Source organism: Schistocerca cancellata, chromosome 5 (assembly GCF_023864275.1).
Source record: "Schistocerca cancellata isolate TAMUIC-IGC-003103 chromosome 5, iqSchCanc2.1, whole genome shotgun sequence".
Lineage (NCBI taxonomy): Eukaryota > Metazoa > Arthropoda > Insecta > Orthoptera > Acrididae > Schistocerca > Schistocerca cancellata.
In genome coordinates this window covers 523,575,228-523,590,824 of record NC_064630.1, presented here as the reverse complement: position 1 = coordinate 523,590,824, position 15,597 = coordinate 523,575,228, and the positions used below count along the sequence as shown (strand labels likewise).

The 15,597-nt window shown below is 41.1% G+C and overlaps 1 protein-coding gene across 1 annotated transcript in view; it reads right to left on the bottom strand.

Annotated features, from left to right (window-relative positions):
• LOC126188178 (trypsin-1-like) overlaps positions 1 to 15,189 on the bottom strand; it is a 58,065-nt gene extending 42,876 nt beyond the window's left edge. Inside the window, exons 1-3 of the mRNA XM_049929699.1 lie at positions 15,111 to 15,189; positions 8,994 to 9,067; positions 2,302 to 2,393 (exon numbers count right to left, since the gene is read on the bottom strand). Of these exons, the coding sequence (XP_049785656.1) occupies positions 2,302 to 2,393; positions 8,994 to 9,067; positions 15,111 to 15,165 (221 nt within the window). The 5' untranslated portion in view covers positions 15,166 to 15,189. The remainder of the gene's footprint in view (positions 1 to 2,301; positions 2,394 to 8,993; positions 9,068 to 15,110) is intronic.
• Positions 15,190 to 15,597: the final 408 nt, after the last annotated feature.

Below are 15,597 nucleotides of genomic sequence, written 5' to 3'. Positions count from 1 at the left end.
CTACCGTCAGCAGCATCTAGAGGTACTATAGCTCGAGTTTAAAGTTTAGAAGATGAAAAAATGGTTCAAATGGCTCTAAGCACTGTGGGACTTAACATCTGAGGTAATCAATCCCCTAGACTTAGAAGTACTTAAACCTAACTACCCTAAGGGCATCACACACATCCATGCCCGAGGCAGGATTCGAACCTGCGACCGTAGCAGCAGCGCGGTTCCGGACTGAAGCGCCTAGAACCGCTCGGCCACGGCGGCCGGCTAAAGTTTAGAAGAACAGTATGTAGTACGAGGATTTGCGATGGGAGGGGAAGTACATGATACATAGTCTACAACTACACGATAGGTATAGAATAAGACGCTGGACTATAGGTAGGTGCGAAATGAGAGGGATGTGACTGTTTTAACGGTTATATGTGTCAGTGCGGCCGAAGTACACTCACGGATGACAAGGGACCAAAAATGAGGAAAGACAAAGGTAATCAGATATGACGAAGTATTAAAATACAATACAAAGAAGATCGAGAACTGTTCAGTTTCATTACCATACCGGTACATAGATAAGTGATAGAAAGTTTAGTGTCAGTGTCATTGAGAAACAGATAAAATCGCTAAAACTGAATAAGCGTCAGAGTCCTGTTACATTCTAGGCAGAATTAGCGACGCAGGTAGCTGCTATCTTAACCATAATATATCAGAGATCCGTCTAAAAACAACGGTGGCTGTTGGTTGGAAGAAAGACAAATACGATAATATGTGATACTACGATAACATGTGGCAACAAACGAAAGTAGGATTTTTTGGTAAGATGGACTCAGAATGATGTCTTGATACAAGATCCTAGAGTGAGGGCATTAGGACCTTTTCAGTTCAATGACCGAGTAGATAATATTTATCGTAATATCAGAATTTTTGCAGATGACGTAGTTATCAATAATGAAGTGCTATCTGAAAGAAATCTGCACAAACATAAAGTCAGATTTTATTTGAAAGTGGTACAAAAATTGGGAACTTGCATAAAATTTTTGAAATCTTAAATGAAGTACTTCACAGAACGCGAAACTGGAGGCTGGTTACAAATCACTCGTGTGAACCATCTTAGGATATTGTGTAAGATACCAGGAAATACTGAACGTATTCAGAACAGGGCAGCACGAATGGTCACAGGATGTTGACTCACAGGAGAGCGATCTAGAAGTGCTGAACCACTTGAACGGGCAGACACTTTCAGATAAACATGAACTATCCCGCGAAAAACTTCTTACAAAGTTTCAAGAATTATTATTAAGTTCGGAATGTAGGAATGCACTAAAGGCCCAGTTTCACACAGTAGGTACCGAGAAGACAGAATTAAATTAATTACAGCGCACACAAACTGATTCTACCAGCACTCCATATGCGAATACAACGGTAAGAACTGCTAATTAAGTGAGATCTACTTGGTGATGAAATGACAGCTCTATAAACTGCAGATCTGAACAGCGTCAGTTCACGAAGTGTGTAACTTTTGAGACATGGTCAAAGTCTCTCTTCTTAGAGATGATAAAACAACGAGATACAGATATTATCAAGACAGAAGAATGGTCATTGAGTCCTGTGTCACACTGGGGCATCACGACTCTCTGTAGTGTAGGGAAGTCGTTATAGTAGTCGTGCGATCATTTACTACGCAAAACTCCGTGTCAAACCGCCGTTCGCTAATGTACACCACGCCTCTAACGCGAAAGAATATTTAGTTTTCTCACGATATTAAATTCTAAGTCCCGGTTGGGCGGCAATTTACACACATCTTTGTGTGAAGCGTATTCGATTTTCTTCTATCAAGCTTACAATTCCATGAATTTTGAGTTATCGGGTAGAGTAGAAGACAACAAAGGCAAATGTAATAGAAAATGTAATTACTTCGAAAAGCAAAGTGTCAGACCTTGGAATAATTAATTTCTGATAAAATGGTGAGCACGTGACGTTTCAAACCTAACTAGATAATGGAGTCTAGAATGAAATTTTCACTCTACAGCGGAGTGTGCGCTGATATGAAACTTCCTGGCAGATTAAAACTGTGTGCCGGACCGAGACTCGAACTCGGGACCTTTGCCTTTCGCGGGCAAGTGTATGAACTTGTCCAGAAGGTAATGACACTCGTTGAAACATCGTGGTATCTTAACACTGCTACATGACTAGACTTTGGAGAGCTATTCATTAGTTTACTGAAAAATTTGGAAAACTAACTGCCGCGATGAACGCGGTTAAAATGCCAATTTTCACTAATTACAGTTTAAACATGCATATAGTTTATCAGTTGCTTACAGGTATACACAGTGGGCTGCAGTCATCACCCAGTACTCATTGATGACAGAGGCGCCGCATTCGGGTAACCCAAGCAGATAAACGTACTGAACCTGCAACAGGTGAAAAGCTTTTAGACGGTAATCTGCTCTCTACGAATCAGCTGTCAGAATTTATTCAACCAGTTCATACCCCGTATCGACGTGCTGTACTATGCTGAACTGGATTCCACTCAAGAGTTTTATTACCATTGCTGAATTCAAGAATAGCTCCATCTATGCATTTCCAAACACAAAACTATACTCCACAGAAGTTCGTCTGTACTTTATGTCGCACTTACTATGTAACTTGTGTTCGGCAGAAATACGTGGGTCGTAAATATCAAATGAACGATGTGTATATCCAGCGAACTGCCTTAATTCTATTAACAAAAAATTTAAAAAATGATCATACGGTAAAATTTTTGTACTACACCACCACCGAAAATACTTTGATGCAGAAATCAAAGGAAATGAAATGCATCTGTTATTGCTCGTGATTAGTGACCTGCTCACTGTGAGAAAGAAAAGCACAATATGGTTACGAACACATACAAATTTGTTGCAGTTTAAACAGGGCACTACTAAGCCCTTACTATGAGTATGTATCTACAGAAAAATTAAATAGAATGTTTGTTCTTTATCATATGATCTGCTTGCTTAAGACACTAACGGAAAAAAATCGCAACACCACAAAGTAATTAGCGAACAGTAACGAAATTTCGCGAATACAGACGTATAGGTAACATACACAACTGGCCATTAAACGTGCTACAACAGGAGGATGACGTGCTACAGAGGCGAAATTTAACCGACAGGAATAAGATGCTGTGATATGCAAATGATTAGCTTTTCAGAGCATTCACACAAGGTTGGCGCCGGTGGCGACACCTACAACGTGCTGACATGAGGAAAGTTTCCAACCGATTTTTCGTACACAAACAGCAGTTGACCGGCGTCGCCTGGTGAAACGTTGTTCTGATGCCTCGTGTAAGGAGGAGAAATGCGTACCATCACGTTTCCGACTTTGATAAAGGTCATATTGTAGCCTGTCGCGATTGCGGTTTATCGTATCGAGACATTGCTGCTCGCGTTGGTCGAGATCCAATGACTGTTAGCAAAATATGGAATCGGTGGGTTCAGGAGGGTAATACGGAACGCCGTGCTGGATCCCGACGGCCTCGTATCACTAGCAGTCGAGATGACAGGTATCTTATCCGCATGGCTGTAACGGATCGTGCAGCCACGTCTCGATCCCTGAGTCAACAGATGGGGACGTTTGCTAGACAACAACCATCTGCACGAACAGTTCGACGACGTTTGCATCAGCATGGAGACAATGGCTGCGGTTACCCTTGACGCTGCATCACAGACAGGAGTGCCTGCGATGGTGTACTCAACGACGAACCTAGGTGCACGAATGCCAAAACGTCATTTTTTCGGATGAATCCAAATTCTGTTTACAGCATCATGATGGTCGCATCCGTTTTTGGCGACATCGCGGTGAACGCACATTGGAAGCGTGTATTCGTCATCGCCATACTGGCGTATCACCCGGCGTGATGGTATGCGGTGCCATTGGTTATACGTCTCGGTCACTTCTTGTTCGCATTGACGGCACTTTGAACAGTGGACGTTACATTTTAGATGTGTTACAACCCGTGGCTCTACCCTTCATTCGATCCCTACGAAACCCTACATTTCAGGAGGATAATGCACGACCTTCCTGAAGAGGGGCAGCAGACTTTTCAGTAGTTGCAGGGGCAACAGTCTGTATGATTGACTGATCTGGCCTTGTAACACTAACCAAAACGGCCTTGCTGTGCTGGTACTGCGAACGGCTGAAAGCAACGGGAAACTACGGCCGTAATTTTTCCCGAGGGCATGCAGCTTTACTGTATGGTTTAATGATGATGGCGTCCTCTTGGGTAAAATATTCCGGAGGTAAAATAGTCCCCCATTCGGATCTCCGGGCGGGGACTACTCAGGAGGACGTCGTTATCAGGAGAAAGAAAACTGGCGTTCTACGGATAGGAGCGTGGAATGTCAGATCACTTAAGCGGGCAGGTAGGTTAGAAAATTTAAAAAGGGAAATGGATAGGTTAATGTTAGATATAGTGGGAATTAGTGAAGTTCGGTGGCAGGAGGAACAAGACTTTTGGCCAGGCAAATACAGGGTTATAAATACAAAATCAAAACGGGGGAATGCAGAAGTAGGTTTAATAATGAATAGGAAAATAGGAATGCGGGTAAGCTACTACAAACAGCATAGTGAACGCATTGATGTGGCCAAGATAGACACGAAGCCCACGCCTACCACAGTAGTACAAGTTTATATGCCAACTACCTCTGCAGATGACGAAGAAATTGAAGAAATATATGATGAAATAAAAGAAATTATTCAGATAGTGAAGGGAGACGAAAATTTAATAGTCAAGGGTGACTGGAATTCGGTAGTAGGGAAAGGAAGAGAAGGAAACGTAGTAGGTGAATATGGATTGGGGGGAAGAAATGAAAGAGGAATCCGTCTGGTAGAATTTTGCGCAGAACACAACTTAATGATAGCTAACACTTGGTTCGAGAATCATAAAAGAAGGTTGTATACATGGAAGAAGCCTGGAGATACTGACAGGTTTCAGATAGATTATATAATGGTAAGACAGAGATTTAGGAACCAGGTTTTAAATTGTAAGACATTTACAGGGGCAGATGTGGACTCTGACCACAATCTGTTGGTTATGAACTGTAGATTAAAACTGAAGAAACTGCAAAAAGGTGGGAATTTAAGGAGATGGGGCCTGAATAAACTGAAAGAACCAGAGGTTGTACAGAGTTTCAAGGAGAGCATAAGGGAACAATTGACACGAATGGGGGAAAGAAATACAGTAGAAGAAGTATGGGTAGCTCTGAGGGATGAAGTAGTGAAGGCAGCAGAGGATCAAGTAGGTAAAAAGACGAGGGCTAGTAGAAATCCTTGGGTAACAAAGAAAAATTGAACTTAATTGAAAATATAAAAATGCAGTAAATGAAGCAGGCAAAAAGGAATACAAACGTATCAAAAATGAGATCGACAGGAAGTGCAAAATGGCTAAGCAGGGATGGCTAGAGGACAAATGTAAGGATGTAGAGGCTTGTCTCACTAGGGGTAAGATAGATACTGCCTACAGGAAAATGAAAGAGACCTTTGGAGAAAGGAGAACCACTCGCATGAATATCAAGAGCTCAGATGGAAACCCAGTTCTAAGCAAAGAAGGGAAAGCAGAAAGGTGGAAGGAGTATATAGAGGGTCTATACAAGGGCGCTGTACTTGAGGACAATATTATGGAAATGGAAGAGGATGTAGATGAAGATGAAATGGGAGATATAATACTGCGTGAAGAGTTTGACAGAGCACTGAGAGACGTGAGTCGAAACAAGGCCCCGAGAGTAGACAACATTCCATTAGAACTACTGACAGCCTCGGGAGAGCCAGTCCTGACAAAACTCTACCATCTGGTGAGCAAGATGTATGAGACAGGCGAAATATCCTCAAACTTCAAGAAGAATACAATAATTCCAATCCCAAAGAAAGCAGGTGTTGACAGATGTGAAAATTACCGAACTATCAGTTTAATAAGTCACGGCTGCAAAATACTAATACGAATTTTTTACAGACGAATGGAAAAACTAGTAGAAGCCGACCTTGGGGAAGATCAGTTTGGATTCCGTAGAAATATAGGAACACATGAGGCAATATTGACCCTACGACTTATCTTAGAAGCTAGATTAAGGAAAGGTAAACCTACGTTTCTAGCATTTGTAGACTTAGAGAAAGCTTTTGACAATGTTGACTGGAATACTCTCTTTCAAATTCTGAAGGTGGCAGGGGTAAAATACAGGGAGCGAAAGGGTATTTACAACTTGTACAGAAACCAGATGGCAGTTATAAGAGTCGAGGGACATGAAAGGGAAGCAGTGATTGGGAAGGGAGTGAGACAATGTTGTAGCCTCTCCCCAATGTTATTCAATCTGTATATTGAGCAAGCACTGAACGAAACAAAAGAAAAATTCGGAGTAGGTATTAAAATCCATGGAGAAGAAATAAAAACTTTGAGGTTTGCCGATGATATTGTAATTCTGTCAGAGACAGCAAAGGACTTGGAAGAGCAGTTGAACGGAATGGATAGTGTCTTGAAAGGAGGATGTAAGATGAACATCAACAAAAGTAAAACGAGGATAATGGAATGTAGTCGAATTAAGTCGGGTGATGCTGAGGGAATTAGATTAGGAAATGAGACACTTAAAGTAGTAAAGGAGTTTCGCTATTTGGGGAGCAAAATAACTGATGATGGTCGAAGTAGAGAGGATATAAAATGTATACTGGCAATGGGAAGGAAAGCGTTTCTGAATAAGAGAAATTTGTTTACATCAAGTATAGATTTAAATGTCAGGAAGTCGTTTGTGAAAGTATTTGTATGGAGTGTAGCCATGTATGGATGTGAAACATGTACGATAAATAGTTTGGACGAGAAGAGAATAGAAGCTTTTGAAATGTGGTGCTACAGAAGAATGCTGAAGTTTAGATGGGTAGATCACATAACTAATGAGGAGGTATTGAATGGGATTGGGGAGAAGAGAAATTTGTGGCACAACTTGACTAGTAGAAGGGATCGGTTGGTAGGACATGTTCTGAGGCATCAAGGGATCACCAATTTAGTATTGGAGGGCAGCGTGGAGGGTAAAAATCGTAGAGGGAGACCAAGAGATGAATACACTAAGCAGATTCAGAACGGTGTAGGTTGCAGTAGTTACTGGGAGATGAAGCAGCTTGCACAGGATAGAGTAGCATGGAGTGCTGCATCAAACCAGTCTCAGGACTGAAGACCACAACAACAACAACAATGCACGACCGCACGTTGCAGGTCCTGTATGGGCCTTTCTGGATGCAGAAAATGTTCGACTGCTGCCCTGGGCAGCACATTCTCCAGATCTCTCCCAAACTGAATACGTCTGGTCAATGGTCGCTGAGCAACTGGATCGCCACAATACGCCAGTCACTACTTTTGATGAACTGTGGTATCGTGTTGAAGCTGCATGGGCAGCTGTATCTGTACACTTCATCCAAGCTCTGTTTGACTCAATGGCCAGGCGTATCAAGGCCGTTATTACGGTCAGAGGTGGTTCTTCTGGGTACTGATTTCTCAGGATCTATGCACCCAAACTGCGTCAAAATGTAATCACATGTCAGTTCTAGCATAATATATTTGTCCAATGAATACCCGTTTATCATCTGCATTTCTTCTTGGTGTACCAATTTTAATGGCCAGTAGTGTATTTAAGTGCTTTACGTTGCAAGCACCAGTTACTGAACGCGTGAGATAAGCCACTCCAAATGAGGAATGCTGGTACATTATTATGCTGAATACAAGTATGCAAACGTGCGTTCGTTATGTTGTACAGGTTCCGGATTTCAGTTTGTAGGACAGAGTTCCATGTCCTTCGCACTTGATACGTCAGTGTATGGACAATTAATGGTGTTTGCGGACGACGCTGGAGTTGTTGGCCGATGATTCCTCAATGCATGCTTGAATGGAGACAGATCTGGTGATTGAGCAGACGAAGTAAATAGGTCGACACTCTGTGGAGCATGTTGGGTTACAACAGCCGTATGTGGGCGAGCGTTATGCTGTTAGAAAATACCAACTGGAATGCTGTTCACGACTGACAGCACAACAGTTCAGTCACCATATTGACGCACAATTTTGCAGTCAGGATGCAAGCTATAACAACGAGAGTGCTCCTGCTGTCATACGAAATCACACACCAGAGCATAATCTAGGTGTAGGTCCAGAGTATCTAGCACGCAGGAAGGTTGTTGGCAGGCCCTTCTTCTACCCAACTCACGGCCATCACTGGCACAGAGCCATAGTCGGCTTTCATCAAAAAAACACAACAGACCTCCACGCTGCTCTCCAATCAGCTCTCGCTGAAGTCGCAAACGGCGATGGTTTGGTGTCAGTGGAGTGCACACTACAGGGCGTCTCGCTGAGTGCTGTCGAAGTAACCGATTTGTAACAGTTCGTTGTGTCACTACGGTGCCAACTGTTGCTCAGATTGCTGGTACAGATACAGTACAATGCGCCAGGCCCATACGCTGAAGACGATGGTCTCCTTTCTCGGTAGTGCCACGTGGCTGCCGGAGCCGGGCTTCTTCCTACCGTACATTCTCACGACCAACAATGCCAGCAATTGTGTACAGTCGCTACATTCTTGCCAAGTCTTTCTGCAATATCGCGGAAGGAACATCCAGCTTCTCGTGGCCCTATTACACGACGTCGTTTAATCTCAGTGATGTGCTGATAATGGTGTCTTTGTCACCTTAAAGGCATTCTTGACTAACGTTAACTCATCAACTCAAATTCATAGGTAACTAGCGCTCACGCCCACTACAATGTGTATTTAAAGCGAAATTGATTTGTATTTTCATAGTGGCCCTACTAGCGCCACTCTTAGGCGAAATTTGAGTAGACGTAATCTTTCACAAATAGAAAAACGCTTGCGAACTCTCGTTTATGCCGCACAACTCCTTCTTGGTGTTGCGATTTTGTTCCGTCTCTGTAATTACAATGGAATTCAGCGAGGCTAAGAAATGTGCCATTACAAATATTTTATTTGAGAATTTTTATATTAATTTACCACGAAAGGAAATTCGCCATCTGCAGCGTCTGTGCCATTCACTATTCTTGACTGATGATTTCCTGGAGGTAATCCTGTAACAATAAACACACGACCTTATTTTCTTATTCTCTGCTCAATCAGAATATCGTGATCCACAGATCGGCACATGAACAAATGACTGCATCAAGATGTTTCCAACTAAAAGCATTGGACTCTAAATTCATTTCGTGGATTTCACTTATAAGTTGAGGATATAAGGCATATGTTGCAACGAGAAATCATATCTGCGACAGTAATTTTTATTCTTAAGGAAACAAAAATGTGTATAACTATAAAAAATTATAAATTAAAAAAATACTCATTTGATCAATAACGTGTATAAAATATGGATAGCAGACATGTTTTGATTCCCCCTTCTCAGCGTGCGCATCCTCAAGGTTATAAAATGCTACGTGGTATTAGGGAGTTACCTGTAATTTAAATACTCAACAGTGTATATCACACTATGCCACCACGTATTTAAAAAAAAGTGGCTACTTTTGCTTTTCTCAGTATTTTTGAAAGTAAAATACCGTCTCAAAAGAAAACATAAAACTAATTGGAGAGCATAAAACAGGCATATATATGGTACTCGTATTTTCATGCTAAAGAAACACTCATCCATACTAAGATTCAATATTGCTCTGCTTTTACTACCCATTGGCGAATCCAATATCCACACTTGCTCACTTGGCTAATCCGAAGTGAACCAGAAATGGTATACCAAATATGCTATTGCATAAATATTTGTGATGGCGCAATCAAAAAACTCTGACACAGCAAGGGGCAGAAAAAAGACCGTACAAATGTTAAGTAAAAAGTAAATATCATTACTTAGTAATTTAATATTGTACTGCTTTCTTCATACATTTCTGCCAGAGCTACTCCAGTGCTCCACTACTGTCTTTCTTCCATCTGTCCATCGAATGAGATGATGCAGAAGTGAAGACTGGCGGTTCCCATCTGTTTAGGAAAGAAAATGGATAAAATTCCCTCCTGGGATTCCTTTATTTTTCTAAAAGTTTCATATCAATATCGCAGTTGTTGCACTGAATGAGCCCCAGTTGATCTGCACCTCGTCGGCCCCTCATTTGGAGGTGGGAAAGAAAAAGGTGGAGATTTGACTACACAATCTAATTTCATGATCACAGATTCCTAAGAATAGTGTGGGGTCTAAGCTATGAACTAAATAAAATATGAGTACAAAGTGTTTGCGTTTTTTATATCAAATCTAAGATAGTTACCAATAACAGGACGTGACCTGGAAGGTGTGACTATTACCAATTCATCAGTCGTGGGCATCAAATAACTTGTATTATCTATAGAATGGAACGGCTGGTAGAAACTGGCCTGGGAGAAGATCAGTTGGCATTCCGGTAACATATAGCAACGTAGGAGGTAATACTGATCCTACGACTTAACTTACAAGGTAGATTGAAAAAAGACAAACCTACATGTGAAACAACAGAGAATTGAAAAACTCTTTTGAGAATGATGTCTTGATTACATTCTTTTAAATTCGGAAGGTAGCATGAATAAAAAGTGGTGAGCGAAAGGTTATCGACAACTTTTACAGTAATCAGACTCCAATGTTAAGAGTCGCAAGGCATGAAATCGGCAGTTGGGAAGGGCCTGAAATAAGATACAACACTATCATTCATGTTATTCAAACTATACACAGAGAAAGCGGTTAAGGAAGCGAGGGAGAACTTTGGAAAAAGAATTATAGCCAGAGAGAAGAAATAAAAGTTTTAAGGTTTGACACTGGCATTGTAATTCTGTCAGAGTGGGCAAATTGCTTGGTAGATCAGCTGAACGGCAGGGAGAGTGTCGTGAAAAGAGGTTATAAGATGATCAACAAAAATAAAACAACGGCAAGGAGGGTAGTAGTATTAGGTCATGGGATATTGAGGGAATTGGGTTGGGAAATATCTATATATACGAGGGATATTCAGTAATAAAAGAGACAAACTAATGTAGAACCAACATTGTGCTGTTTTACGAAATAAGATTTTTGCTACTTCTTAACATTACCCACACCAGTGTTAATACACTCTTACCAACGATGAACTAGGTTTTTGTTTATTTGATGCCAAGAGCTCTTTGTTTTATTGTTTGAACCATTTTCGCACAAATTCTTTGTCCTTTGGACGTTGATTAAAAATGGTGAACCTAAATTTCTTCACACGTTAAAATCTGATTTAGGAAAGGGGCACGTTCCCTTTCATAACTTCGTTTAAAGTATGTACAAGTATGTATTTTCTATATTTTCAACTGTAAAAAGTCGGTGTTTGCAAACCCCTTCAAGCGAAGGGGTTGACACTTCAACTGGCCGGCCAGGACGTTGCTCGCCAGTCGCTAAGGCTCGACTGTTTTTGTGTTGATCTACCAACTTATGAAGTTTGCCGCAGTGCATACAACTTTCACCAAGCTGTAAAATCATTCGAGAAAATAATCTGGCCAGTTTTTCACTTTCAGAAATGAAAAAAAGGATCAATGAAAGGTTTTCAAATTATGTGGAAGCTTCAAGAGGACACTGCAACCTTTAAACGCAGTATTGAGGCTATAAACAAAAAAGTTTATAAGAAAAAGAATTATTAGTCTGCCGTTCCCAGCTCATTACAGCGATACCAACCCAAATTCATGAAAATCAAATCTCTTCCTACAAACACTTTGAGGAAGTAGAGGTGAAACTGACAACAGCTCTTGAAAATTTCTCCAAGTATTACGATGAAAACCAACCTAAACCGAAGCCTGGAAAAACTCAAGTCTATGCATTCCATCTTAGAAATAGGGAAGCTAAAAGGAAACTGAACATCACTTGGAGAGAAGAACAACTACTCCACTGCGAAACTCCTAAATACCTTGGGGTGAAGATGGACCGATCCCTCACATTCAAAGCCCACTGTGAAGAAACGAGCCTCAAAGTAAAAGCGCGGAACAACATCATCCGCAAACTTACAGGAACCACCTGAGGTGCCCAGCCAAAAATGCTTAGAACATCTGCCTTGGCACTATGTTTCTCCGCCGCAGAATAAGCAGCACCCGTCTGACAAAACTCTGCACATGCTAAACATGTAGACACAGCCCTGAACGAGACATGACGCATTGCTACAGGCTGCTCACGACCTGCTCCTCTCAATAAGCTGCACCAAATTACGGGTTTAGCACCGCCACGCATTCAAAGGCAAGCTGCAACAGAAGTGGAGAAGAAAAAACAAGAAATCGACCCTAGACATCCTTTGTTCGGACATGACCCTCAACACCCAAGACTGAGGTCAAGAAAAAGCTTCCTACAAAAAACTATGGCAATTCGTTCATCTCCCAGAACTCGCAGAGAGGAGCTTTGGTGAGGCTCCCTAGCTGAAAACAATCACATAAAGGTCAAGGAGGAAATAGCCGAAGGTTTACACGTGCCATACGTGACCTGGGAGACTTTGAACAGACTGCGAGTTGGGGTGTCAAGGTGCAAAGCCAACCTCAGGAAGTGGGGCTTCAGTAATGAGAACGAAACTTGTCAGTGTGGTGACGTACAGGACGAACAACATCTGCTAGTTCGGAGAAACCTACCGGCTGCATGCACTATCTGTGATCTTTCTGCAGCCGGCGAAACTGCTGTGATAACCGCCGAATACAGCCCGTTAAAAAACGTAATCATCTTGCTGCTTGTTCATCTCTTTTTTGTACATATTATTGAATCTGTGTCATAAATACTACCGTACCTATTTAAATTTGCAAAATTGTTATATGAATCAATACTTATTAGTTTTTGTAATTATTTTATGTCCTGGACTCGAAAAATAAAAATAAATTTCTACATTAATTTGTCTCTATAATTACTGAATGTCCGTTGTATATATGGAATTTGTGGTATAACTGGTGACCTGAACAACATTACATTAGTATTTATTTCAGTTGCAGGCTAACACTTATAATACTTATAGCTATCAGGAGCAGCATGTTTTTAGGTTGCTCAGTACCTACAAGCATGTGTGGCAAGAGCAAGCCATTAATGCCTATTTTCCCCTGGGCAACAGGTTAGGTGCTGAAGTGGGGACACCTGGACAGGCATGTTCATGGTGTAGTTATGACCGCACAAAAAATATCAGGTAATAAATTACGTCACATGTTTGTGGGAAGACTGTTAGATACGAAGGAAAAACAACTAACACATTGAAGAGGGTACATATTAAGGTTACAACTATCGCAAAATTTGTTCTTGTACTCCTAACACCACATATAACCAACTCCTGTAGCCCCATGGGTGTTGCATGGAAGCTTACATTTCTGATTCATGAAGAAGGTTGTATTATCTTGTTTTTATGTGGATAAATTTCATCTCAGAAGGATTTTGCGAATACTTAAGTGAATATTTATATATGTTTAAGGTCATATTTGAGCATTCGAGAGAATTATTAAGCGTTATATACTAACATTTTTATGATTCTTTTAATGGTCATTTTTACGAAGCTGTCGAGTTATGTGGCATTTCTCAGAAAATAAATGAAAATGAAGACGAACCAAAGCGATTCTTTTTCAGTTAGCGAGATAATATAACTAGCAGATGACTTCAGGTAATTTGGTGGGAAAATAAATGACTATGGCAGTGAAGAGTATATTAAATGAAGGCAGGCTATAGCAAGAAAAACTTTCCTGAGAAAATGTTAACGTAGAATGCAAATACACGGACAGAAAGAAAATCGCAACAGAAGGAGCTGATCTCACGCAACCTAATTGCAAATTTGTACGTCAGTCCGTTGATTTGATACGTTATGCAGCCATTCACGAAGAGCATTCCAGGGGGTGTTCTCCAAGAGGATAATGCTCGCCCAAGTATCGCTGTTGTCACCCGATATGCTGTACAGAGTATCTACATGTCAGCTTCGCCTGCTCGCTCACCAGATCTGTCTCCAATCGAACACATACGGGACATCATCGGACTACAGCTCCAGTGTCTTTCACAAGTACCATTAGCCGGCGCTGTATTGAGCGACCAAGTGCAGCAGGCATCGATTTCCATCCCACAAACTGACATCCGGCACCTGTGAGAAACATGCATGCACTTTTGCATTCAACATTCTGGCGGTTACATCGGCTGTTAATGCACCATAGTTTCACATTTGCAATGGCTTATCTCATGCTTACGTTGACCCGTAATCTTACAGTGTTAACATTTAAATATTTTATCTAGACAAATGTATTCCAGAAATTTAATTACTCTACGTCAATTATTTTCTGGTACTGCCATTTTTACTTCATTTTTTCTAAATAATTTAAATAGAGCGAAAATTGAAGCGGTTGCAGTATCTGTACCGAAATAGAAACGAGAAATATGTGTTGAGAACTGCATGAAACTTGTTTATAGAGCGAAAGTTGAAGCGGTTGCAGTATCTGTACCGAAACAGAAGCGATAAATATGTGTTGAGGACTGCATGTAAACTCGTTTTTAGGCCTACGACCGTAACTACAAAATACTCGTAATGAAGTATTTCAATTTACTTATAAGTGCGAGAAGGACTCACTAAGAAGCGCAAATTCAATAAAACACAAAAAGAATCACTGTTATTATAAGGAGGTAAGTTACGAATTTAACATATGAAAGTCCGCAGCTCGTGGTCGTGCGGTAGCGTTCTCGCTTCCCGCGCCCGGGTTCCCGGGTTCGATTCCCCGCGGGGTCAGGGATTTTATCCACCTCGTGATGAGTGGGTGTTGTGTGATGTCCTTATGTGAGTTAGGTTTAAGTAGTTCTAAGTTCTATGGGACTGATGACCATAGATGTTAAGTCCCATAGTGCTCAGAGGCATTTGAAACATTTTTTAACATATGAAACTTGAAGGAAGTGCTACGAGGTCAGCGATTAAAATTTTAAGAACCACAGAGGAACGTAAATGGAGAGCCAGACCCTGAAAGTAAAGAGTATGTATGGCAAATGTGCAATAAACTTAGAAAGAAACAGGAAAGATAGAATGAAAATCTGCAGGGAATCTCTCCACACACAATGCTCAGCTCGAAGATAGAAACGTTCCACATCGCGAATTTAGGTAAACATATTACCATAACACAGGAAATACCTTTTTCACCGCCAGTTCTACATACCGTAGCAAGTGGTAGCTACCAGCGACGACAAAAGGAACAGAAACAAAGGAGACATGCTGTCTGTTTCTGTGGTCGACCGCTTCTATGAAACTAACGAACCCAAAATTATACGTGCTCATTAATATATGAGCTTTATCTTATCCATACCGCTAAATAACAGCCAAGAAATGACGCACACAAGAACGTATTTTCGCTAATAAAAGCGAGTGATCGTATCTGCGTTCTTCAATCTACATCAATTAATGAGGGCTGTATGGACTTCTTTCGTCACGCTAAGATTATTATCTTAGTAATAGCCTTAAGGCAATACAGACATGTTAGAAAGAGCTTATCATTTTCCTATATCTCTGTATATCAAGCCATCTGGCTCCGAAGTTCATGAACGTCTTCAAAGATAAGGAACCAACCTCACAGAAGTGGTTCCTACGTCTTTCCTTCGCGGTTGCGTCCATAGATTTCATGGAGGCCTAATGCAGATAAGGGACAT